The sequence below is a fragment of the Electrona antarctica genome (genome assembly GCF_951216825.1).
Source record: "Electrona antarctica genome assembly, chromosome: 5".
In the NCBI taxonomy this organism is placed as follows: domain Eukaryota; kingdom Metazoa; phylum Chordata; class Actinopteri; order Myctophiformes; family Myctophidae; genus Electrona; species Electrona antarctica.
In genome coordinates this window covers 41,732,813-41,759,480 of record NC_136810.1, presented here as the reverse complement: position 1 = coordinate 41,759,480, position 26,668 = coordinate 41,732,813, and the positions used below count along the sequence as shown (strand labels likewise).

The 26,668-nt window shown below is 42.5% G+C and overlaps 1 protein-coding gene across 5 annotated transcripts in view; it reads right to left on the bottom strand.

Annotated features, from left to right (window-relative positions):
- The window catches only part of LOC306923407 (pleckstrin homology domain-containing family A member 7-like), a 189,294-nt gene that overhangs the window by 95,352 nt on the left and 67,274 nt on the right, over window positions 1-26,668 (bottom strand). For all 5 annotated transcript variants that reach the window (XM_079501473.1, XM_079501470.1, XM_079501472.1 and 2 more), the window contains exon 4: window positions 1,503-1,586. In XM_079501473.1, coding sequence (XP_079357599.1) covers window positions 1,503-1,586 — 84 coding nt within the window. The remainder of the gene's footprint in view (window positions 1-1,502; window positions 1,587-26,668) is intronic.

Sequence of the window (26,668 nt, the reverse complement as noted above, 5' to 3'; positions counted from 1 at the left end):
AGGCAATAATACATCCTCCTCATTAAACTGACTAAATTGTATTCAGACCTACAATATTGGATTAATTGTGGTGGGTGGCTAGTGGCTACACAAGTGATATTTCCTGGTGTCCATAAAACCTTAAATTCATTTGTCAATGAACGATAATAAACTAGAAAAAGTGCCCTTCTGGGCACAGGTCTCCACCAGGAGGATAGGACTGTGTGAGATGTTTGGCAAAATGTTTAGGAGTAATATAAACATGTTTTTTTGTTTGTTAGTTTTTTGCAACAATTTTCTTAATTTTGTTGAGGAAATGCCTGGTGGCACTATAATAGGCCAATGTGAAAAGGGTGCCATTTCTTCATACGCTTTTGATGGCAATTGGATGAGTTGAGGCATTTTGTTCCAAAAATGTGTTTTGCAAAAATCAACCTGTCAACAATTTTCTTAATTTTGTTGAGGAAATGCAGAGTGCCTGGTGGCACTATAACAGGCCAATGTGAAAAGGATGGGATATATTCCTCAGCCTAGTAAGAAAATGTGTGAAAGATTTCACGTAAATTGCATGCTGCGTTCATGATTTGAGGCTTTTGTTCAAAACGGGGCAATCTTGCAAACTGTGAAAGCCAATTATAGCCAATTAGGATGGAATATGAAATATCGGACAGATCCGACCTGAGCACATGACCATAGAGATACTGTGTAACGATTTGTGAGAGTTTGACAGAATCTGGAGGAATAATATCAAAAAATGTGTTTTACAAAAGTCGGCCTCCTGGTGGCGCTATAAAAGGCAGATGCGGAAAATGCAGGTCAAAGATTTGTCCTTGGCCTCTAGGGAGTGTGCATGCAACGTTTCACGCAGATCGGTGCAGTTTTAGGTAAAAAATGTGAAAAGCTGCCTCATGGTGGCGCTATAACAGGCCGTTCTGGAAAATGTGGGGCAGAGGTTCATCGTTGGCATCCAGGGAGTGTGTGTGCAAAGTTTGGCATCGACCGGGTTAACGGTGCCGGAGATTAGCTGGTAACGGACGGACGGAAGGACGGACGGACGGACGGACGGACGGACGGACGGACGGACGGACACACACACACACACGGACGGAGTGCAAAACATACTCTCTCCCCATGCCTTCGGCCTGGTGGAGACAATGAGAACTAATAACGATAATAACTAATAACGATAATAAATAATAACGATAATAAATTATAATGAATGAACTTGACGTGTTTTGTTTGAAGTCTGAGCTGTCAGTCACGTTCAGAGTTGTGTCCCTGGCAATTCCACAGAGGTCAACCATTCTCCATAGACTGCCCTGGAAAACATCCGTCACCAGGAAGCACAATATGCTACAATTAAGATGCCAATGAGACCAGACCATCACAATTTTTTTTTAAATTTGTATATAATTCCATAAAATCCCCATGCGGATGTTGCATGTGTTTATGAGCACAACATTTACATCGGAGAACCATGTCATTACTGTATATAACGATCCAAAGACAAAACAAACACTCACTGTTCTTGGAGGAAAAAGTCAGAGTTCTCCTGAGACACCTGTCCCGTCACGGGATGCCGGAAAGTCGTAGTCCTCTGGTTATGGCTGTGGAGAGACAGAGCAGGACAGTGAGAGAGGAGAGAGAGGAATTAGGGAGGGCAAAGAGAAAGAGGAGGGGGGGGGGGAGAAAGAGAGTAGGGGGACACAAAATTAGCAACCCTCAATTGTACTCTGCCAGTATGCGGTCACTGCGCTGGATTTTCACACACACACCAACCCACCCTGCCTGCCTGCGGCCACAAGGCGATAATTCCCCCAAGGGTGCTGTAAAGCTTCTAGAGTGAAGTCTCTCTCTCTCTCCACCCTGTTGATAGGGCACTCGGCCCTGACTTTCCCAGGCGTGTGTAGAATGTGAGGGGAAGCTGTGTGCCCCCGCCTCTTGCCACACCCCACTATACCCTCTCATTGCCTTGTCCTGGACAGCATGCATGCACTGACCAGTCCCTCGCATCACAAAGTGGTGTGGTCAGCATGAAATGACTAAGGACAGGGGCAGTGTGTGTGTGTGTGTGTGTGTGTGTGTGTGTGTGTGTCGTTGGGCATTCAGCCATTCATGCAGTCATTCAGGGCCTCAGGCATGGTGTGAAAGCATACCACTGGCAGAGAGAGGTAAACAACACAGGGCTTGGCATTTTACAGTGTATGGTGTTGTTCGCTTGCACTGTTTGTGTGTTGAAGGGGGGGGGGGGTTGGGGTATATGTTGTATAAACTTAGCATTCAGTGTTCTTCAATTCAATAATTATAATACAGATCATCAATCGTTCAGAGTACAGTATACACTTGTGCCGGCCCCCCAAAATTGATTGATTGATGAACCCATTTAGACTTATTCTAAAAAACAAAACAGAAAAAATCCTATGTTTCCATGTCAGTGGTTCTCAAACTTTTCCATGTCAAGGAGCCCCGGAATTATCTGTATTTGGCAGCGGACCACCATCTGAAAATATGTTGTTCCAGGAATTCCCCCAGAAGCAAAGATTTTAGTTAAAATCGTTCGCTCTGAAAGAACATATATTCAAAGCTATGAGCTTGTAGATCTGCTATTTTTCAATAGCTAAAGTATAACATAATGCTTAGAACACCAAAAGGGGTTCCCGTGAATGGGTAAAAATGATGTTCACATCAGAGCAATGTTCAACAAGTTGGGAGTTCAAGGGTCAGAGATGTACTTCAATATTGCTGTGATCCTAGAAAGATGTTGGTGGGATGGGAGGTGCGTTAAAAAAAACATAGATAGCACAAAGTTGGCAACGCTCCACACGTCCCAGACTCTTCTCCCTTTCTGACTCCAAAACTATGGAATGCACTTGCATCACAACTGCAGACTCACTCATCTTTCATTATATAGATATCCCACTGTTTTGCTAAGAGGTGTTTGTTCATTTCAAATGCGCATCTCAAAAATGTGCTGTATTTGGAATCAACATCCCATTCCGGTTTGACAGGCCTACTTTATATCTGGGCAACATTCCATTTGAATTATTGGCTAATAAATAATGATAAACTAATTATGATCCTTCTGTTACGGGCACCCACAGTGGAAATATGGATAAAATAATTCAATATAGAATGGAAAGAACTGTCTTCCCTCTCTTGTATAATGTCTTGTTGACTTAGCTTTTTTGTGTGTATAATCACGTGAAGGCTCCCACCTTCTTTTCTTAAAGCTGCCCTGCTGCTGTTGTTTTTTAGTTTTTGTTTGTCATAAAATTGATAAAACTGAGTGGTGCTGTTGGGGTGTCGGAATATTGGTTGTCAGACTATTGGAATGGTGGGACTGTTGGTTGTCAGACTATAGGTTGTCGGACTATAAGTTGTCGGACTATTGGCTGTCGGACTATTGGCTGTCGGACTATAGGTTGTCGGACTATTGGCTGTCGGACTATTGGCTGTCGGACTATTGGCTGTCGGACTATAGGTTGTCGGACTATTGGCTGTCGGACTATAGGTTGTCGGACTATTGGCTGTCGGACTATTGGGTGTCGGACTATAGGCTGTCGGACTATTGGCTGTCGGACTATTGGCTGTCGGACCTTGTAGTCTGTACTGTACTGTACTGTACTGTACTGTACTGTACTGTACTGTACTGTACTGCCTCTCATCATGCACCTGTGCATGTGCTACACCGTAGTCAGTACTGCACTGTGCTCTGTGCTGGTGTTACACTAAAAACTACTGGTGTTACACTAAAAACTCAGCTTCCCATCATGCACAGTGTGAAGCTCCACAGCGCCACTTTGTCACCTGTTGGTACTCTAAACAGACATACAAAGAGACACACATTGCTTTGCCTTGGAGTGTCTGCACCACTCAAAAAGACATGGTATTGTTAATAGGATTGTAAAATGAATGAATGTATGGACAATAGAAAATATACTTAAAGGGATAGTTCAGATTTTTTGAACTTAAGTTGTATGAAATACTTGCCATTAATATAGTGGTTGCAACTGTATTAATTGATTGCCCGAGTCCTGTGGTGGGAGTTCTGCTCTGGTTTTGGTGAAATATCAAGTAGTTCCGGTCATTTTGTGGGGGGCACTGGGGGCCACGCAGTAAAAGTAAATGAATCCACAAAAATAACGTCATTTGTATTGTTGACCTATTTCTAAAATATTAGTGCAACTTCCGTTCTTTTTTTACCCCTCTATCACACAGAACTATGTTTTTTGTGTCCATATCACTACGCCCAAAAAATAGTTCCATGTGATAGAGGGGTCAAAGTTGAACGAAAGTCGCGCTAATATTTTAGAAATAGGTCAACAATACAAATTACGTTAGTTTTGTGGATTCATTTACTTTTACTGCATGGCCCCAGTGCCCCCCACAAAATGACCGGAACTACTTAATATTGACCAAAACCAGAGCAGAACTCCCACCACGGGACTCAGGCAATCAATTAATACAGTTGCAACCACTATATTAATGGCAAGTATTTCATACAACTTAAGTTCAAAAAATCTGAACTATCCCTTTAACGTGTGTGAATGCATTTATATGTAAAGGGTTTAAATAATTCCATGTGTTGAACTTGAAATAGACAGAACTATACTATATTTCTGATGACAACAGTTTGTGTACAAGAGGACCAAAAATTAAAAAATATTATATTTTTGTAATGAAATAGACATACTGCAACTGTTAATAAGATGCTACAATTGAGGCTCGCAACAGAACTTTTAGTTTATAACTTAGTTAACTTATAGTTCAGGAGAACATCTCATTTTGATGTGGTTGGGTTGCAAATGCTTCCAGAAGACCATTCCCTCGATATTCAGTACAGTTAGTGTCATAACAGTATGTATACTACACAATACATTTGCTTTTACCATTATCATAAAGAAATATGCAGTCGCTACACATTTATTACTCAAACACATACTAGCTATATGGCTTGCAATTAGAAATGTTTCATTTTCTTTTTAGTGTAGTTGAAAACACTTCCATTAAAGCAATGGATGAGGGAGAGAGAGATAGGCGCAAAGGCTATCTCTCTCTCTCTCCCATTGCTGAGCAATATGAGCATGCAGTATGCTATGATGTATTATTTAGAACTCCTGGTCTGATAGGACAGTTTGCTAGACACTTCTGCATTTCACTGATTCACTCACATACAGTACTGTCACTCTTATATCATTTTATATATATATATATATATATATATATATATATATATATATATATATATCCTCCAGCCTCAATGTGCCCTGCACCAAACATTTTTAAATTATCCGAAAGCTGTCTGTCAGTCACTCTGTCTGTACACTTCCACTTCCTTAGCACAGAGCAAGACTGCTGCTCGCTTAGGGCGCCTTCTCAAAACGCCACGACGCACGGACAGCCTCAAGGAACCTAGCGCCGCACAGCCCTGTCCTCCAGCCTCAAACATTAAACACCAAACATTTTAACAATCATCTTAATTAAATTCATTTATCAAAAACAACTCATCTCCCCGCACGTGTCTCCCCTTCACGTGTCACAAGTGAAATGCATGTTGGGACTTGGGAGGGACACAGATTCATGTATGGGACACATCTCGGGCGCATACTACAGTTATTTGACACCTTCGTAATGTGCGCACGTCAGACGACAGAATTTACCAGACGCGGGTGAATCTTTGGTGAAACATCGCGGCCAATGCGGGGGTTGCGTGGCAGACATGCACCTAAAAGCCTGCACTGACAGAGCGAAAGCATCCCCGCCTCCTCCACCACCACCTCCTTCGCCGTGCCAGACAAATACAAACAGGGTTTTTCGACAACCATCCCGCCCGGGATGGGGGAATTAGCAGCCGCAACGTTGGACGGGGAAATTAGCAGCCAACGTTAACATTATGCGCGTTAACGTGAACACATGCGCTGTTTCGAGACCACACTGTCCGCCCCCCTCCTCCACGACCTCCTTCGCCGTGCCATACAAATAAGCTACATGCAGGCTGAAAGCCTGGCCACTGATGACGAGAGGTTACAGATCTCATCTGCCCTGTACACACGCGATACAATGAACAGCACGATCACGGAATGATTATCTGTCGGGGTGGCCAAATAGAGACGTTTTATTTACCGACTAACGTTAGCAAGCAAATACAACAGTGTTTAGGTCCGCCTGCTCGGGAATTTAGCAACAGTTACATTACTGTGTACTTTTATATCTGTTGGATCATAACTAGGGATGGAGCTTGATAACCTGAAAAATTCTGAAAACAAGCTTATTGAGTACCCGTTATCAATAAGCTTTGGGCTTATCAAGCCTGTTATCGAGCATAGCGGCCCATGACGTCATGTTTAAACAATCAAGACAAGAGGCGATCAAGATAATCGCCCACGCTGGCACAAACATGTCTAAAAGTGTATTGATACCTGCCAACAGAGTAAACAACATTACGTGTTTAAATAAGGGCTTGTGTGGGGGGCAAAAAAATCTTATGTGGGAGGCCAATAAGGGCTTGTGTGGGGGGAAAATAAGGGCTTATGTGGGGGGCCAATAAGGGCTTGTGTGGGGGGCCAATAAGTGCCATTGGCCCTTCAAGACGAACATTTGACAAGTAATGATAAATTCCACTATCATAATGAATTATCTTTTAATCTGCCATCAGTCAGTTTTAGTTTCAGACTAATGAGAACATATTGCTTATTTGACTGTCCAATGACGTGAAATGGCACAAGGGAAGGACTCCACAAAAAGACCACCCCCAAATCGGCGCACACACATGTGCCCTTTTATGGAGTTTGAGCCCCTGCCCCCCCAGTGCTCTCTGCACGGCCCTGATTTGACATGCAGTATGAATTTTGTATGTCACTGTCACTGTTCAAGTCAACCGTCAGTGTTGGATCGCATGTACTGTAGTGTGACGGTGAAAGATCATTTCCTGGCTTCCATAACTGAGACTAATGTATTGAAAAATATAAATGCCTGTAATGTCAATATTACAATAGACATTCCTACATTATACTGTATACACATACCTATATTACAGAAAATCCAATAGTATTGTTCAGTCCTATACTCCCAATGCCAGGTGACAGTTTCAGGGTAGAGAATCCACACGTCTTTCTCCATCTATCCTTTAACAGTTTGACTGCGGAATTAATTACATCGCAATGCCACGTTCACTGCCTGGATTTCACTAACCGTTGAAGAAAGACCGTGCCGCCATCATCGTTGCTTTTCATGAAAATCCACTTTAAAATGGTGTAATCGCTTGTCGTAGTGTTGAAAAAGAATAAATAATAATAAGTGGCGATCACAACAACAGAGCGGAGGAGGAATGCACCTGCTGGCGCCACAGCCGCCATTGGAATGCATTGGGTCTCCATCAATTTCCCAGAACCCTTTGCATGCCAGTGCGAAGGATGTTTTTTCCGATGACATCATCATAACGCGTCACCTATCCCACTCTGTCCGATGGAAGCCCTGTAAGTCTTAAAACTACTTGTGTAACTCGTTATTAGGAGGGAAGCTGTTCTACAGTCATTTAACTCGTGTTAGGGAGGGAAAGTGTTAAGTAACTATACCACAGTAATATTGCAGCCACTGCCATGCCAAACAGGAAATTAGGAGCGCACACCAGTAGTGGGGAGGTGCTGACCGCAGGAGATAAAACTATGACTGAGAAAGGAGAGAGACCGCACAGCTTGTAGTCACGATGCCATCAAATTTTTATTTTTCCAACGTTTCGGCAACAAGTTGCCTTCTTCAGGGAATACCATTTCCATTGCCATGCCAACACGTCTCTCTCTCTCCAGCACTGATCCATCCAGACTATTCTTTCACCTTAAGCCAGTTTGCCTTGTTTGGACACAGCCTTAACATTTTCCACACAATCAGCCAGAACGTACATGATAGCTAAAACAATAACAGATGTCTTCCTGGGTTTAATGAGTGAGAAGAGATGGTCACTAGGCCTACATAAAAACACAATACATTAAATAAATCACCAGTGTACTGAAGAGAGGAGTATACTAGCCCAGTCCATGTGGATGTATGAATTAATAATTGCATAGTATAGTGTGTAGCATCGTTCTTTATACAGAGTGATATGCACTTTGATTCTACCAGCTGTAATTAGAGCATGTATGCTTTTACTGTATGGTGTGTTTTGTGTGTGCAAATTAAGTGGTGGGAGGGTTGAGGGCACAATGTACTGATGATGTGTTGTGTGATATGTTCACCCCAGAACAAAACATACATTATGATTGATCACGTACTGTACGTAGGTGTTGTTAATTCATGTCATGGTATAGTGATCTCCACAGGATTCCGAGCAGTGCATTCACATTCTGTTTAGAGAACGCACTCATAAGATGTAGCATGTTTCATAGAAAGTTGGCAGTAAAGCGAATATATAACGTAACGTACTAACGTGTATCAAATATCATGTGTATTGCATAACGGATCACATTAGAAACACATAGAAAAGGTACTATTTTAGTTTAGTTCAGTTACATTGACACTATTGTAATTGCGAACGCAGTGAGCATTTACTATGAGACCCAGCAGATCCTGTCTGTCTGTCTGTCTGTCTGTGTGTCACGCTGTAACACCAACCGCCCGCCACCAGAGGGCGCAGCTGTATCACACACAAAAACGCACGCACGCACGCGCACGCATACGCACACGCACACGCACAAACACACACACACACACACACACACCTTAACTTAACAAAAAAAAAACTTAACTTAAAAAAAAACGTAAAAAGAAAAAACTTTAAAAAAAACGTAACTTAAAAAAAACTTAACTTCAAAAAATCTTTAAAAAAAAAAAATCTTAAAAAGATTTCCCATTGTCAATGGGAAATCTTAAAAAAAAAAAAAAACGCATGTATCACACACAAAAACACACACACATGCATGCACACACGCACGCACGCACACACACACACAAACAACTTCACTTAATAAAAAAAAACGTAACTTAAAAAAAACCTTAAAGTACGTAATTTATTCTACACAATCCACAATCCCAATTGCACGTTTTAAATAACCTGAGGACCCGTGTGTGTACCATTCCATCCACTCTCAATGTCATGCAGACATAATTGACATATAAGTGACATAATAATCACAATATTTATGATGGGCCAAGTATCAACTTTTATACGTCATCAGACATAATCACATTTTCATTCAACTCACTTAGGATGCTAAAGACGTGTCCACAAGTCCTCTCCAATAAAACCGCGGGGTGCCTCAGACGTGTGGACACGTCCTCAGGTCCTTTTTAACTCTTTTTTTGCTGCAAGCTGGTAGCATAATTGTAGTTAAGCTGTGCCACCACCTGCGTCCACTTTAACAGGATCTGTTTCCTCCCCCCTGCAGCCCCATGCAAACACTCACTGTAACTATTTACTACATGTCTGGAGCGATGCGGTACAAAGTCACAAATGACATCCGAACTTTGAATGGCAGAAGATCACCAAGGACAGCGATCCTAGATTCCGATTTATGGAGGTTTGAAAATCCTGCTTTGAACTGCAGTAAACGGAGAAAGGTTGTAACATCCCATAGCAGGTGTTGACGGAGGCGTTGCATAGCAACCGGATAAACGTTAACAGCTGCTCTAGGGCTCAACCACCTTATACACGGAGTATACGTGGGGGTACGTATATATATAGACCTAGCAAATAACGTCCCATAGCTGGGGGGTACGTGTATATATACGGACCTGGTAGAGAAATAATTAATGATATAAAACACGATCGCTAAAATCCATTTCTTGACAGCGGTCGTTGCTAGAAAACGCCTTGCTCGTCCGTCCAGGAGCTGTTTTGCTGCGCGGGCAGCCGTTCACTTCCTGGTTTACGGTACCACAAATATTGCTATTCTCTCTAAATCTACAGTGCTTTCCATGGTTTTGGCGAACGCCGATGTTCTGTCCCAATTTCTGACATAACCAAGCATCTCGTTTGGAATATTAACGTTTCTAAAGAGAGATCAGACTTATTAGCGCAAGGTAGTAATGAAAGGTTTCATCTCTCGCTTTTGGGGAGAAATGGAAGGCGGGGCTTTTCAGAGTAAAATCTGCCTCATCTGCTGGGCACTCTAGCGCTTTTTTACTGAAAAATTCCCCCTGTAAAAAGTAGTGTTAAATGATGCAACGGTGCTACATGTCTGTATACATTCTCGAGAACTCTCAAAAGTGATTTCCAATATTTAATATATATCAAGCATAGATTTGACATGTGAAATATTCACATATTGAACTCAAATTATTGCCCACCCCTGCTGCAATGCTTAACCCATTTTGGTGTTAGCCAAATTATTATTATGTTATGCTTTAGCTATTGAAAAATAGCAGATCTACAAGCTCATAGCGCGCCACCGAGTGGCGCGCTACGAGCTTGTAGGTCTGCTATTTTTTTTAAATCGAAGAACGACTGACATAGAAACATAGCTTTTTCAGAAAACTGTCAGGATGTAGAAGACATTTTTAGAATCTGATCTCAGGTCAAAATGGCTTAAAAGAAAAAGAAAGTGTCTGAACAGCAGTGAGTTGTAATGCATCACCGCTGGCTGGCACAAAGAGGAAAAGCCACTCCATTCCTCCAGAGGTGTGTGAGCAGTGAGTTATGACACATTCATCCTCACGGAGACTCATTACATTCAACGGCAGATGCTTAATCCATTTAGACCTGAGGACGCATCTGTGGAGTGCCGCGCTACAAGCTTGTAGATCTGCTATTTTTTTAAATCGTGAAAATGTGGCGTAAATCTTTGAATATATATATATATCCTTTCACAGTGAACATTTTTAACTCATATCTTTGCTTCTGGGGGGTCCCTGGAACAACATATTTTCAGATGGGGGTCAGCGGGCAATTACATATCATTGTGGTGCTCCTTGACATGAAATAGTTTGAGAATCACTGACATATACCATAGAAACATAGGGTTTTTCAGACAACTAGTCATGATTTAGAAGACATTTTGTAGAATCTGGTCTCAGGTCTTAATGGATTAATGGCAGAGCTACATTATGGCAGCTCTCTCTTGGGTTGGTAAACAGACACGGGGGTTGATGATGTGGGGGATGTGTTGTTGTTACATTGTGTATCTCTTGGTATAGCTATAACCAACCAACACCAGCTAAATCATCTCAGAGGATTACAATGCAGTACAATATACTATTGTACTGCAGCAACTTGATCTAACGGTCGTATGAAAGTACGATGACGCAAGTCACAGCAGTGTAATATGGTGGTATCATAGCGTTGGTGTCAAGTCTTGTTTAGGGCACACTGTTGGTCTAAGTGTTTCAAAAGGTTATTGCAAGAATGCCAAACAATGAATGTTCTGAGAAAGTGATAGTGTTCACACAACTGAGAACGCGCGCACGCACGCGCACACACACGCACGCACACTGACACACACACACACACACACGCACGCACGCGCACACGCACACACTTTGGAAAATGATATTGTGTGGTCAACGTTCACGGCCCTATTCTATTGGTCTTGAGAAAGGTCACTTGTCCAAAATGGCAACCGCACACAATACAGGCAATATCTTTAAAGTCCTTGCAGAATGATGTGTTTTTCTGCATTTTTCTGTCAGTCTGCAAGGACCCATGCTGTAAGTGGCTGGCTCCGTTACTGTTAAGTGGCTGGCACAACTTGACTAATTGCTAAGGCCTGACTCACACCTTTGCAACATGCGTACAACATTTGTCTTGTGTCTTGTCCGTGTTTAATGGCCGCCCCAATGCATTTCCAATGGAAGTCACATGGTTTGACCAAACATTTTTGTTTGATGCGGGGGAGGGGGTAGTAAGGGCATTTTATCAGGTATTTGACCTATCTGGGAACTAAATCGTTACCAAGAAATTTCTTCACCAATGTGTTTCTAAAGGTGTCTAATAACATGTACTAAAAGTTTGAAATTCAACTCCTGTGGGAAATTGAGTTTATTAGCATAATATGTGACCATACCCATAACATCCTATATAAGGCAAAAAAGTCCAAATTTCATCATTCTTTAAGTAGCATGTGACATATGAAACTAGGGTGATTTCATGATTCTGAATCCATTCCAAGCATTAGTTTTGCACAAAAAACACTCCTTGGGCTAAATTAGACCATATCCACTTGACCAAATATGCTGACCTCATCACGTTTGTGTGGCCGTTTTCCTCCCAAGGAGTGTTTTTGTGCAAAACTAATGCTTGGAATGGATTCAGAATCATGCAAACACCCTAGTTTCATATGTCACATGTTACTTAAAGAATGATGAAATTTGGACTTTTTTGCCTTATATAGGATGTTATGGGTATGGTCACATATTATGCTAATAAACTCAATTTCCCACAGGAGTTGAATTTCAAACTTTTAGTACATGTTATTAGACACCTTTAGAAACACATTGGTGAAGACATTTCTTGGTAACGATTTAGTTCCCAGATTTTCATAGATTTCTCTTACTAGGGGCACAACACAGCCATCAAACAAAAATGTTTTGTCAAACCATGTGACTTCCATTGGAAATACATTGGGGCGGCCATTAAACACGGACAAGACACAAGCCAAATGTTGTATGCATGTTGCAACAGTGTGAGTGAGGCCTAAGAGCGCAGCCACTAAGTGCAGCCACTAAGAGCGCAGCCACTAAGCGTGCAGCCACTAAGAGCGCAGCCACTACTTGTTACTCTGTTTCTTCTCAGTTTGTTTCTGCATTAAAAAAAATCTAATAAACAGAACGTTTAAAAAAAAGTGTAAAAATATGCGTGTGTGTAGTTTTCACTATTACTGTGGGAGAGTGCAATAATCCAATCCACTAACTAAGGCTAAGCAACTCAAAGCCAGGGTGAATACTTGCCATTTTGGCACATCCTTTGGGGGCGCTACCCACACAGTGTTGCTCATTCCAGGAATGACCGATCCTTACAAGCTATACCTCGTTGTTTCAGCGATGAAAACGATATAATATACAATTCCAATTGGTATTATTAACCCATTTTGGGCGGGAACGCCCAAAATTATAACATTGTTATAATTTAGCTATTGAAAAATAGCAGATCTACAAGCTCATAGCACGCCACCGAGTGGCGCGCTACGAGCTTGTAGGTCTGCTATTTTTGAAAAATCGTGAAAATATTTATTTCAGAAAACTGGAGGATTTAGAAGATTTTTTTTTAATTTTGAGGTCAGGCCTAAATGGGTTAAAGGGAAGAAATAACGACCAAAGTTAAGTTTCCGAACCTTTTTGCTGAGTTCATATTTAGTGCATCACAAAGTGCATCCCAGGCAGGAGAAGTAGAAAGTAAAAGCATCACAACCAGTGTTGATTTCGTCGACTAATACTATGACGAGAAATGTTCGTCGACTACCCTTTTTCACTGACGAAAACGCAATAGAAACTAAATAAAAACTAAGCTACGATGACAAAAGCTAAGACTAAATATATTGACAATTTTGTCAACAAATAAAAACTAGACTAAAATGTTAGGAAGGGACTAGTGGACAAGAGATCCAGCAGCGCAACGCGCAGATCAACGCATAGATCGGCTATTTTCAGCAAGTGTAAAATCAGCCATTACGACAGCATCAAGGCCCGCCAAAATACGTAATGTATTACAAATAAAAATACATATAATAATACATACACACACACACAATCACATATGCAAAGATGGTACTATAGTGTTGGTGGTGGCAAGTGACTTACTTGCATAACTACCGTCATTAAATACAGCTACCTCTTAAAAACTCCTTCAATGCACTTGGATGAAAATAACCTAGTACTCAGCGTTGGTATGCAGCTCTCATGCAGCACAGCCCCTCTCTCTCCATGTAAGGGCAGGAATTAACGCACCTGCACAATGGAGGGAGAAGTGAGGACAGACCACTCAGAGCTGCATCATCATTAGTGCTGTGCACAATGCATAAATAGTAGAGCTGCATCATCACATTGTGTTCATGTTGCAACATTTCAATATTTCTTTGACCAGGGAGAAGCAAGCGGCGCTGCTGTGGACTTTTGGACCACCTCCAGCAGAACCCTGGAGTGACTTAGCTTGTATTGTATTTTATTATGACTCTAGTATTTGGTTTTCACTGTATGTGCAACAGAATTTGATAGCAGACGTCTGTTGTTCATGTTTAATGTCAATTGACCTTATGCACACTGCTGCCATTCTTGCCAGCAAGGTGGTAGGTAACTAGGTGCAACTTCCCATTCATCCAAACAGAAAAGTCCTATCCGATTGTATTAAACAACATCAAACTTTTTTTCCCCCAAGGGTTGTAATTTGAAAGTGCTCATTGAATATCACTCAACGGTCTATGCGTACCACCTGTTTTGAATTTGCACAATAATACAGGAGGGAGCAGGTCGAGGTTGCTTTACTGATAACTGATGACTTTTCTGTATGGGCTGTCAATGGGACATTGCACCTATAGTTAGTAGTGTGCAGCGGTGGCCGAACGGATTGCGGAGCGGTCTTGATACCGGAAGGTCGCCAGTTCGAATCAGCGGTCCGACACGTTAAAATTACCACCGCTGAAGTGCCCTTGAACAAGGCATTGAACCACTACGATGAAATGTTCTATGAGCAGGGCCTGGCTGGAAACAAGTTCTTGAGCTTAGCCCAGATACCCTGGGTAAATATAGTAATCATTTCATTTCATTTTGCATAAGGTCCATTTGTACTAGCACCAGCGAATGCCTGCTTTGACTCCTGGACCATTTGCATGTCACAAACACTCTCTTTTCGTGTTGAAAAAAGGTTATCTGTCTCATTACTGACTGTCTAATACTGAGACGAATAATTGTAATCATAATTTCTTAACAGGATAATCGCTATAGGCACTGGTGGGCGTTTTGTGTTCACATCCAGCAGCCTCATTAAACCATCACCAGAACAATGTACTCATGCTAATGGAATATGGCCTGAGCAAAATGTGCTCCATTTAACAATCTGAAAAGGCTCCAAATTAACAGCTTAAGTGCTCAAGACGTCTCCACACGTCTTTATATTTACACCCGTAGAGAAGGGATTCTCTCAACCTTTTGGGCTGGGGACCACAAAAATGCTTTGGCCATGTCTCCCCCCCCCCCCCCCCCCCAGGACGTGTGGGGATGTCATAAGGGCCTTGCAAACGTGAAGCGAGGAACGCAGGCGTTGTTGCCTGGATCAACACAGGTCTCCTCCAGGTCTGTTGAAGACACTTCCTGTTGAAAACACTTCCTTGTTTACGGCCCGACAAAACTGTCTATTCTCTCTAAATCTACGTTTTCAGAACAGCGATGTTCTGTCCTCATTACTGACTAAACCAAGCATACCCTTCTCCGATATGGAATGGTTGCAGGCCTGATGAAGTATCAGTAAATTGCACACCACATCTGTTGACAGTTTTTTGAGTGGTGTAAACCACTCCAACAACTGGCTTTGTTAGTTTACGTGTCCACGTGTTTGTTCGTACCAAAAAAATGAGCATGGTTGCTATGGTCACTCAGTTCACACGGGTGTGATTTCATTACGTCAGACATTACGTCAGACCACAGCTGATCAGGCTATATAATACCTTACACCACTCAGTTCACACGGGTGTGATTCTTTTTAAACGAATACTGCACATACTTTGCAATAGGCTGTGTGTTGCTTTAAAGGTGGACACGCTTGCGGTAAAATGAATCCTCAGGATTTTGCAGTGTACACAGTACATGTGGCAGAGACACTGCATGACCTCTGTGTGTGACCTTGCCACCTTGCCTGATGCCCATAAATGGAGATGGTGACATTTACAACGGATAGGGGTGACAGACACCGAGGTTACATAAACACCAACCCTCTGTGACAGCACTGGCAGGATAGAAACACACCCAGCAAATGCAAGAACACACATGATCTCAATGTTTCTGACACACACACACACACACACACACACACACACACACACACACACACACACACACACACACACACACACACACACACACACACACACACACACACACACACACACACACACACACACACACACACACACACACACACACACACACACACACACACACACCACCTGTTGTGCCATGTGACCTTGACCTATATGTACATGCCGATCTTCCATGAAGTGCCCTAACCCTGCTCCTGCGGTTGTCCTTGTGAACGGAACACAACCGAGAGAAAGAGAAACCTTTCCCCAAGCCACACGCCATCTGTCTGTGAACGTTCGTGTCCAGGAATGCATCAGCGTCAGAAGTCTATATAGTGTCTCGGCTTTCCCGCGATGGGAAGTAATGTATATTAGACACTAGTGCAAGTGCAACTCACTCAGTCCCCCGTGCCCCGGGGGGACTGAGCCCAGACTCAGCGTGGGCTCATTCTCGGCTAGACGTGTGCTGTGCTAGTACTGGTGCAGTACAACTGTTGCACAAAGCGACCAGGTCTGTAAGCGGCCGCAATACCTACTCGACAGGGATGCAAGACCATAGCGGGGGGCGGACTTGTAAGAAATCAGCAAGATTTGGCTTTTGGTGACTAGTTTCTGAATTTTGGTGTGGGTATAAGGATTTCAAAAAGCTGTGCAAACCCCCTAGTGGTCTGTTTGCACAGACTCAAATATTGGATACGTATAGGTATGGTTGAAAACCAAAATAATTGATAAAAGAGATTTTTCAATGGATTCTGTTACTATTGGGTGTGCTAAATACCATACAATTTGTTTGGGAACAATGAACAACCAGAAAGGCATCGTTTTCAAGATGGCGTCCATGGTGGCTAAAATGAGCTAAAATGCCTATAAACTGGGATTTAATATGTAACTCATTCTCGGTTATGATTTTTTAAGTGACGCTGCCGGGAGCTAAAATGCCTATAAACTGTATAATTAATGTAATGTAAAGAATTATAACAATTATGCACTTGGTAACTACTCTTTGAATTTTTGCCTTTCTGGTTGTTCGTTGTTCCTAAAAAGTTAGTATGTTATTTTGCACACCCAATAGTAACAGAATTCAAAAATCTCTTTTATCAATTATTTTGGCTTTCAACCATACCTATTCAATATTTGAGTCTGTGCAAACAGACCACTAGGGGGTGCTCCCAAAGCGTTTGCACAGCTTTTTGAAATCCTTATACCCATACCAAAAGTCCGCCCCCCGCTACCAGCACAGACATCACAAGCACAGTAATAGTGTTTGTTTGATTGATTGATTAATTGAAAATGATATTTTATTGTATTAATAACAAAACAGAGCTAAAGCACAATGTTCAGTGTGTGGGTGCGTGCGTGTGTGTGCATTCACGCCTGCTGTTCCGAACACTATTGACTTCAGCCCAATCATCGCTGGGCCTCAAACATTGCCTGTGTGAGTGACATTTATGAGAGTGGAGAGCAGTGGCTTTGAACGGTGCCTCTGTCCTAAGTGGACGGACTATCCTGTCTGTGTCATGTCTCTAGCCAGTTGACAGACAGGTCAGGAACATACAGCCGACGGGTCACTTCAAAATGTCAAGTTGGTGGCGAGCGGGCTGTGTTGTTTTCAGTCAAAGGTCATGTCTATTTAGAGGCTCTTTTTTTTTGACCGGATGAAATGTGTTTGATGAGGAATGAGGGAGGAGGGTGGAGTGAAGGAGAGGAGAGGAGAGGAGAGGAGAGGAGAGGAGAGGAGAGGAGAGGAGAGGAGAGGAGAGGAGAGGAGAGGAGAGGAGAGGAGAGGAGAGGAGAGGATACTGTAGGTAGTTGCAGTTAGTTCCCCATGTCTCAGGAGAGAGGAGAGAGGAGAGGAGAGTGCTCCTGGAGCATAAGGCTGGAACAGCAGCAATGTCATAGCCATTCAGAGCACAGACTAACCTAAATGTGTGTGAGCACAGCACAGTATATACAAGGGCAGCAGCGTACGGAACGGAGCGAACTCCTGACCCACATTGCTTTTTGGAACATCATTTAGCTGGACCCTGCACATATAAGAACATAATTTAGCTGGACCCTGCACATATAATAACATAATTTAGCTGGACCCTGCACATATAAGAACATCATTTAGCTGGACTCTGCACATATAAGAACATAATTTAGCTGGACCCTGCACATATAATAACATAATTTAGCTGGACTCTGCACATATAAGAACATAATTTAGCTGGACCCTGCACATATAAGAACATCATTTAGCTGGACTCTGCACATATAAGAACATAATTTAGCTTAGAGCAATTTCGGCCTGGTTAAACAACACAGCTGAACCCCCCCATTGGCTACAATGGGAGCAGGAGAAATGTCGCCCATACGGTTTGGGCTCAATAATATTATCCCCCGTGCCCTTAGATAAATCCATTTACAATGGATGCCTTGTATTCACAGTATGATAAGAATCTGGAAACAAATCAAAACATATTTTAGGAATAACTCACTCTCTTTTCTGCTCCCTATAGCTGATAACCCCTCGTTTCCACCATCCCAACTGGATGACACACTTGCGCAGTGGAAGGGTTTGGGTATACGCACAATTGGTGACTTATAGGTGAAACATTTGCCTCATTTGCTCAACTGCAGGAAAAATATAGACACCCTAGGAGTAACCTTTTTAGGTTTCTACAGGTTAGGAACTGCATTCGTAACTTTTCTCCCACTTTTGAGAGAGCTACACCTTCATCCCTAGATAAGTTCCTTCTTAATAATATAGAACGAGACGTGAGGGTGTCACATCTTTATGAATCATTTCAAGTGGCAAACCTACCTACTACATCAGCTATTAAGTTGGCATGGGAAAATGAGCGGGGCACTTCAATTTCAGACGAGCTCTGGGAAGACAGCCTTGAAGAAGTTAATGCGTGCTCTATCAACTCCAGACATTGCCTTATCCAGTTTCGAGTTATACATAGACTCCATTATTCCAAATTAAAATTACATAACATATTCCCAGATATTTCTTCGCACTGTGACAAATGCAATAGATGCAAATCTTCTTCACAGCTTCGCCCTTTGCCCTCGGATACAAAGATATTGGATTAAGATATTTGAGACACTCTCTGATATTTTGAATATTCATATTGACCCCGATCCTGTACTAATTATTCTGGGTTTGTCAGACTCCATGCCTAGGTTGAAGAGAGCACAGAAACAACTCTTCTCATATGTCTGATTACAGCAAAAAAACGAATTTGGACGCACTGGAGGCTCCTGCATTTAAGCATTGGCTAAATTAAATGACTAGTACACTTCATCTTGAGAGAATAAGGTATTTCCTGAGAAACAAGGAGAGACAATTTGATAAGGTTTGGCTGCCCCTTGTCCATTACTTGAGTAGAAACAATTAATAGACAGGATACCACTGATCTTTCTTTTCAGCATTTCATCATCTTACTATTTTATTCTATAGTATGCGGTGTCACAGAGCAGTATGGGTGGGAGGGTTGAGGGTTTTATTCTATAGTATGCGGTGTCACAGAGCAGTATGGGTGGGAGGGTTGAGGGTTTTCTTTCTCTTGTCTTTTTTCTTTCCTCTTCATTTTTTTGTTTTCGATAAAAGAAAAATGTATTTCATATCATAATGTTTGTGTAACAATTCATAATCTGTTCTCAATATTTTTTAATTTGACAAAAAATGTAGCTGGACCCTGCACATACTGTACGTCACCTATCCCACTGTCCTGTGGAAAGCCCGTATGACAAAACATATTAAAAACGCGGATTAAACATTGAAGACATAAGTGTAACTCACGAACGGGAGGTAAGGTAAAGTGTTCTACAGTCAATTAACTTGTGTAACTCGTGTTCAGGAGTCAAAGTGTTAATCCATTTCACAATGGGAGGATGCAGCCAGGGGCTTCTGTTATTAAGAGTTTGGAAACCGATGGGCCCTTTCATTATGTCATGATTCTGTCATCTACACCAGTACTAGTGATTCTCAACAGGAAGAAAATAAATGTTGTTCAATGTTTACGATAGAGGGCGCTCTTCTGCAAGCTGTTAGTGATCCTAGCAGGACTTCCTAAGAAGAGGACAGCCAGAAACAACTTCTGCAACCTGTGAGTGAATAGCAGATCTACAAGCTCACAATGCTTCGCAATGCGACACATTGTAAGCTTGTAGATCGGCTATTTTCAAATAGCCGAAATATATATAGAGCTGAAGTATGTTTTGTAATAATAAGAAAAATCTACAAATTAACTAGTAACTAAGGTTTTCACATACATGTAGTGGAGTAAAAGTACAATATTTGGATCTGAAATGTAGTGGAGTAGAAGTAAAAGTATTAGATATTGGAAACATTCAAGTAAAGTACAAATACCTCAAAATTGTACTTAAATACAGTACTTAAGTACATGTACTTAGTTACTTTCCACCACTGCATACTGTATTATGAATAGAGAGTATTGTACCTGTCGTATGCTGTACGACAAAACATTTGAAGAACCAATGTAGAGACAAAACATTTGGACTGTGTATCAATTAGCCTGTACAGTTGGGTGCCACCGATATTGTCCCTTATCATTTGACCCATTTAGGCCTGACCTCAAAACTTTTTAAAATCCTTCTAAATCCTGAAAAAATCCTTCTAAATTTTCACGATTTTTCAAAAATAGCAGACCTACAAGCTCGTAGCGCGCCACTCGGTGGCGCGCTATGAGCTTGTAGATCTGCTATTTTTCAATAGCTAAATTATAACATAATGTTTAAAACACCAAAAGGGTCTGTCCTTTTGCGCAGATCACGCAAACCTCAGCAAAAAGAAAAGGACAATATCGATGGCCTCCAACTGTATATTGTGTTCGTAAACTTTTCAGACCCATAAGGGTCCATTGGGAAGCCCTCCAAGGAACCCACTTTGAGAATGAGAACAACTGTATTAGACAATATGTGACTCTTTTTGATACAGAGACAGTCATGGCTGCAACTGTTCAGGAGAGGAGAAAAACGGTGTCGGAGATAAAATTGACATGTAAATATGAAATAAATGCTCAAATATGTAGCTAGGTGTAATGTTAGAGACCACAGAAGTGAACCTTTCAAGCCTGTTTTCTGTAAGACATTACTCTATAAGCCATATCTCCAAAACTGGTGGGTCAAACTGAACAACCAATATGTCAATTTGAAGTTATGATGAAGCTATGATTTGAAAAATTAAAAAATCCAATGACTTACTGTGTGTCAAGTTTGGTCACATCTAACTAAAATTCAGTCAATGTCTGAATGTCTGTCTGCCTGAAACACTGTCGTTGCTCTTCATTGGCTGCACCAATCGCTCTCAGTTTTCACACAGGCATTGACCATAATATTATGGAGGTCTTAAACGAATCCCTTTTCCCCTTTATAAAATTACAAATGAATAATTAATTTATTAGTGAATTAAAATGTCCCATCTACTTACATGGTAATGCGAAACCTCACACCCCTGCCCCCTATAGCGTCACCTGCATCACAGGCCACCGTTCTCCGTCTTACCCCACTGGCATGCTTCCTCTGCTACAGCCACAACACAACAAACAGTGGCCTATGCCAGTGGTTCCCAAACTTTTTCATGTCAAGTACCCCCAAATTGACACTAATTAGCCCACAGACCCCCATTTGAAAAGATCTGCCATTTGTACGGCTCTAGCAGTGATTCTCAACCCGTTTAATTTCTAGTATATTGTCCACGGACCACCATTTAATGGAGTTTCTATCTCTGGGACCCCCGATTTATATTGTAAAATCAATGTTAATTTAACTCTGAGAAACAATCATTTAGCTGGGTACCCCCTGGAACTCCCTCAAGGACCACTTTGGGAACCACTGGCCTATGCAATTTCGCCCCTGGCCCACCGCAATGGCTTAAAAATGACTGCAAACACCAAACTACTGACCAACACCAACAAAGCCCAGGGCTGTGCATCGCTTTTCCCTGTGCGTGTGTGTGTGTGTGTGTGTGTGTGTGTGCGTGCGTGTGACGTGTATGCGTGTAGCATACTTAGCCACTTGCTTTGCCAATGTAAACGTTATTACTACTACGAATTGTGCTTTGCCTTGACAATTTCTCATTGCTGCTTTGCCACTGTCTCCAGGTACTTCTGTTGTGGTGTGTGTGCGTGCACTGTACATCATTTCGTGTTCATATATCAGAACACGTAAGGACTAATATTATAAATTGCTCAACAATGGCTTTAACAAGATAAGCCCTATATGCAAGCTCAGCTTTCCTAATGTCCGTTTCCCCTGTCCTCACCGTCTTCCACTCAGTTCACAAGCTAAAAAAATATATACTAATTCGGCATAGAGGGGAAAAAAGAAGAAAATCCAATGGCAATAGCCCACTACCCTCATCACAGTACATAGTACAGCCCACTACCCTCATCACAGTACATAGTACAGCCCACTACCCTCATCACAGTACATAGTACAGCCCACTACCCTCATCACAGTACATAGTACAGCCCACTACCCTCATCACACAGTACATAGTACAGCCCACTACCCTCATCACACAGTACATAGTACAGCCCACTACCCTCATCACACAGTACATAGTACAGCCCACTACCCTCATCACAGTACATAGTACAGCCCACTACCCTCATCACAGTACATAGTACAGCCCACTACCCTCATCACAGTACATAGTACAGCCCACTACCCTCATCACAGTACATAGTACAGCCCACTACCCTCATCACAGTACATAGTACAGCCCACTACCCTCATCACAGTACATAGTACAGCCCACTACCCTCATCACAGTACATAGTACAGCCCACTACCCTCATCACACAGTACATAGTACAGCCCACTACCCTCATCACACAGTACATAGTACAGCCCACTACCCTCATCACACAGTACATAGTACAGCCCACTACCCTCATCACACAGTACATAGTACAGCCCACTACCCTCATCACAGTACATAGTACAGCCCACTACCCTCATCACACAGTACATAGTACAGCCCACTACCCTCATCACACAGTACATAGTACAGCCCACTACCCTCATCACACAGTACATAGTACAGCCCACTACCCTCATCACACAGTACATAGTACAGCCCACTACCCTCATCACAGTACATAGTACAGCCCACTACCCTCATCACAGTACATAGTACAGCCCACTACCCTCATCACAGTACATAGTACAGCCCACTACCCTCATCACACAGTACATAGTACAGCCCACTACCCTCATCACAGTACATAGTACAGCCCACTACCCTCATCACAGTACATAGTACAGCCCACTACCCTCATCACAGTACATAGTACAGCCCACTACCCTCATCAAACAGTACATAGTACAGCCCACTACCCTCATCACAGTACATAGTACAGCCCACTACCCTCATCACAGTACATAGTACAGCCCACTACCCTCATCAAACAGTACATAGTACAGCCCACTACCCTCATCACAGTACATAGTACAGCCCACTACCCTCATCAAACAGTACATAGTACAGCCCACTACCCTCATCACAGTACATAGTACAGCCCACTACCCTCATCACACAGTACATAGTACAGCCCACTACCCTCATCAAACAGTACATAGTACAGCCCACTACCCTCATCACAGTACATAGTACAGCCCACTACCCTCATCAAACAGTACATAGTACAGTTCACCAGTGTTGTTTGCGTTGACTGTTCGTCAACAATCTTTTTTTCGCTGACGAAAACTAAATGGAAACTAAATGAAAACTAAACTATGAGGACTAAAACTAAGACTAAACAGACAATTTTGTCAACAAATAAATACTAGTCTAAAATGTTAGGAAGGGACTAGTGGACAAGAGATCCAGTATAAGTAAAAGACAAGTCATTTTACTAGTGAGCTTGTAGATCTTGTGAGCTTGTTGATATTTAGTTGACTAAAACTGGACTAACACTAAGACATTCCAGGTGACAAAAATTTGACTAAAACCCAAATGAAAAGACTACGACTAAAACTAAAATACAACATTTGCTGTCAAATCAACACTGCAGTAAGTGCACACGCCCACACAAGGACAGAGTATATAGCCTACAGTGCATGGTATGGTAACATTAGCAGGGCTGTATATGAGGCATGCATGGTGAACAGCAGCATGAGCATGCAGCGTTTGACATACAGCCACTTTGGTTTGTTACTCTAGTATAGCACCCGAGCTAGTACCAACAGAATAGCTATACCTACTGGTCATTTCATTTCATCCACTGTCCGTCACAGCCCATGTATACCTTTCAGTGTGTGTGTGTGTGTGTGTGTGTGTGTGTGTGTGTGTGTGTGTGTGTGTGTGTGTGTGTGTGTGTGTCTCTCTCTGTCTGTATTTAACAACATTCAAATAGCACTGTGAAGACAAATGCAAGCCACTGAATTAGAAGGTTATAACGTTCAAACAAGGCAGTGCAGTTGCATTTTACCTGCGTCGACATGCTGCTCACAGCCCGGCTTCAAAGGTCGGCCGTCCGTTGAATGTGTGTGTGTGTGTCACATGTGTGTGTGTGACCGTGTGTGTGTGTGTGTGTGTGACTGTGTGTGTGTGTTTGTGTGAGAGCTCTTCCTGGAGTGACTAAACTGCCAGCGTGCTTCGCCTGTATCACACACACAAGGGGGTACGGAGGGGGGAATTCTATCTGACCAGCTCTGTCTGTATCTGCCTGCCTATGGTACGCACGCATGTGCACGCAGGCACACGCACACACCTAAATTCCTAGCAGGCCGGTGCTGCCAGAGATTCCATAATACAACACCGTAAAATCCTCAGTGTTCCCTTTACTGTGCCTCTGACAGACAGAGACCCGTTGGGTCCAATTTGGTTACAGTAACAAATTAGGATCTCAGTGTGTGTACCGATTACTGCTGCCAGCACACCACCTCCTGGCCATGTCTCTCTATGAACCCCCCCATACACACACACCCCTACAAAGACTGTATTTGTCTCATGCTATAAGCGCACGCACGCGCGCGCACACGCACACGCACACACACACACACACACACACATCTTCCTCAACAAACAAACAATGCACGCATGCACACTCACACACACGCACCACCCACCCAAAACCAAAGCACACTCTTTCCCCCTCTCTTGCCCATCACTCTCTCCATTCCGCCCACACACACACCGGCTGGAGAGCTTTATATCCACAGCATTCTATTAAATGAAGCTCCATTAGAGTGGCGGAGGCTTTGGCCCAGCTAAACCCTGAAACCACACTCAGCCATCAGTGGGCGCTGAATGCTGCTGGTATGTCTGGTGGCACACACATCACCACCCCAATGAGGCCTATTAGCAACAATAACCACACATACATACTGTACGCACGCACGCACGCACGCACGCACGCACGCACGCACGCACGCACGCACGCACGCACGCACACGCACACGCACACGCACACACACACACACACACACACACACACCACGTCAACACACAATCCAACTCCTGTTCCACACAAAACATGCGTCCATTTAACTCAATGCAAATACTAGCATTGAAAACAAGGCAAGATTATAAACAGACTCGTGCTTGCAAGGCGTACCTGCACTGAGCGGTTTAATGGCAACGCTAGTCAGCCTGACGCCGTCCGATTTGCATACTGATAGGGTGATCATTTATTTACGTGGTACTTGAAGTAAATGGGAATATACCTAGGGTTAGGTTACACATTGTACTAGACTAGAGTTGAGTCAAAACATCAACTCCGTGCTTTGCAGAAACATAAAATGCTATTTTTGTTCTTCTCTCTGCCTATTATTTTACCATTAGACTGAAATGAGGGTTGGAACAAAAATCCCTTATTTGGGGAACTATCCGAACTATCAGACTTACTTGGTGTGTTCCCCATACCCACTGTGGGTTTGTATTCTGGTAGAAAAGACAAAAGACATGGCGGCCTCTCAGGTCAGTGGGATTCATATCACTGTGGTATAGCTGACACAAAGTGTTACATTATGAAATGCATTGAGCAACGTTTCCCTTGCAGCAGAGCAGGGCTTTGTTGTTGCCATTACCAGCAGTCTCTCAGTCCCTGGACAGTAGCACTTTGTTCAACACTGACATTATTCCAAAGGAATTAGGATGTGTGTCAACATATGAAAAAGTGTTGTGACTCCTTACTGACATTTTGGGTCACTTAGCTCCGGGACTGTAATCCAGAATTCATATTTCCATAAAATAACAGATGTTACTTAGTTAAATCAGGTGCATTAAAGATGCAGAAAGTGATATATGTTTTGTTAAAATAAGTGTTAAGACAGACAGTCTCAAAAAGGGAGTTGCATGCAGAGCAGAACAAGAATTGAAAGGAATCGTTAGAGAATCCAGTTTCATACATTTCATTCTGTATTACTTGGATAGAATCCTTTGCAATTATTATCATCAAAGACAGCAAAGAGGAGTGATCACCATTTATGTCTTCCTGGAATTATCCAAGACAGAGAAGACAATCCTCTCTGTCACTACAAAGTACTACAGATAGATGGTCAGGTGGTCCTTTTAGCACTCAAAGACAATAGCCTAATTAACTCTCCCTTCCTACCAACAGTCCATATCCAAGTTTACCACATTCTGTAACAATAACTTCCTCTGCCTCAACGCCCCTGGATCCAAAGCACTGCTCATCAATTCCCCCATAATGCCTGCTCACCCCACCCACACGCAAGCGCCAAAAGCATTGATTTCCCCACACAAACCAAACTTGTTCAAAGTCCACAGGTAC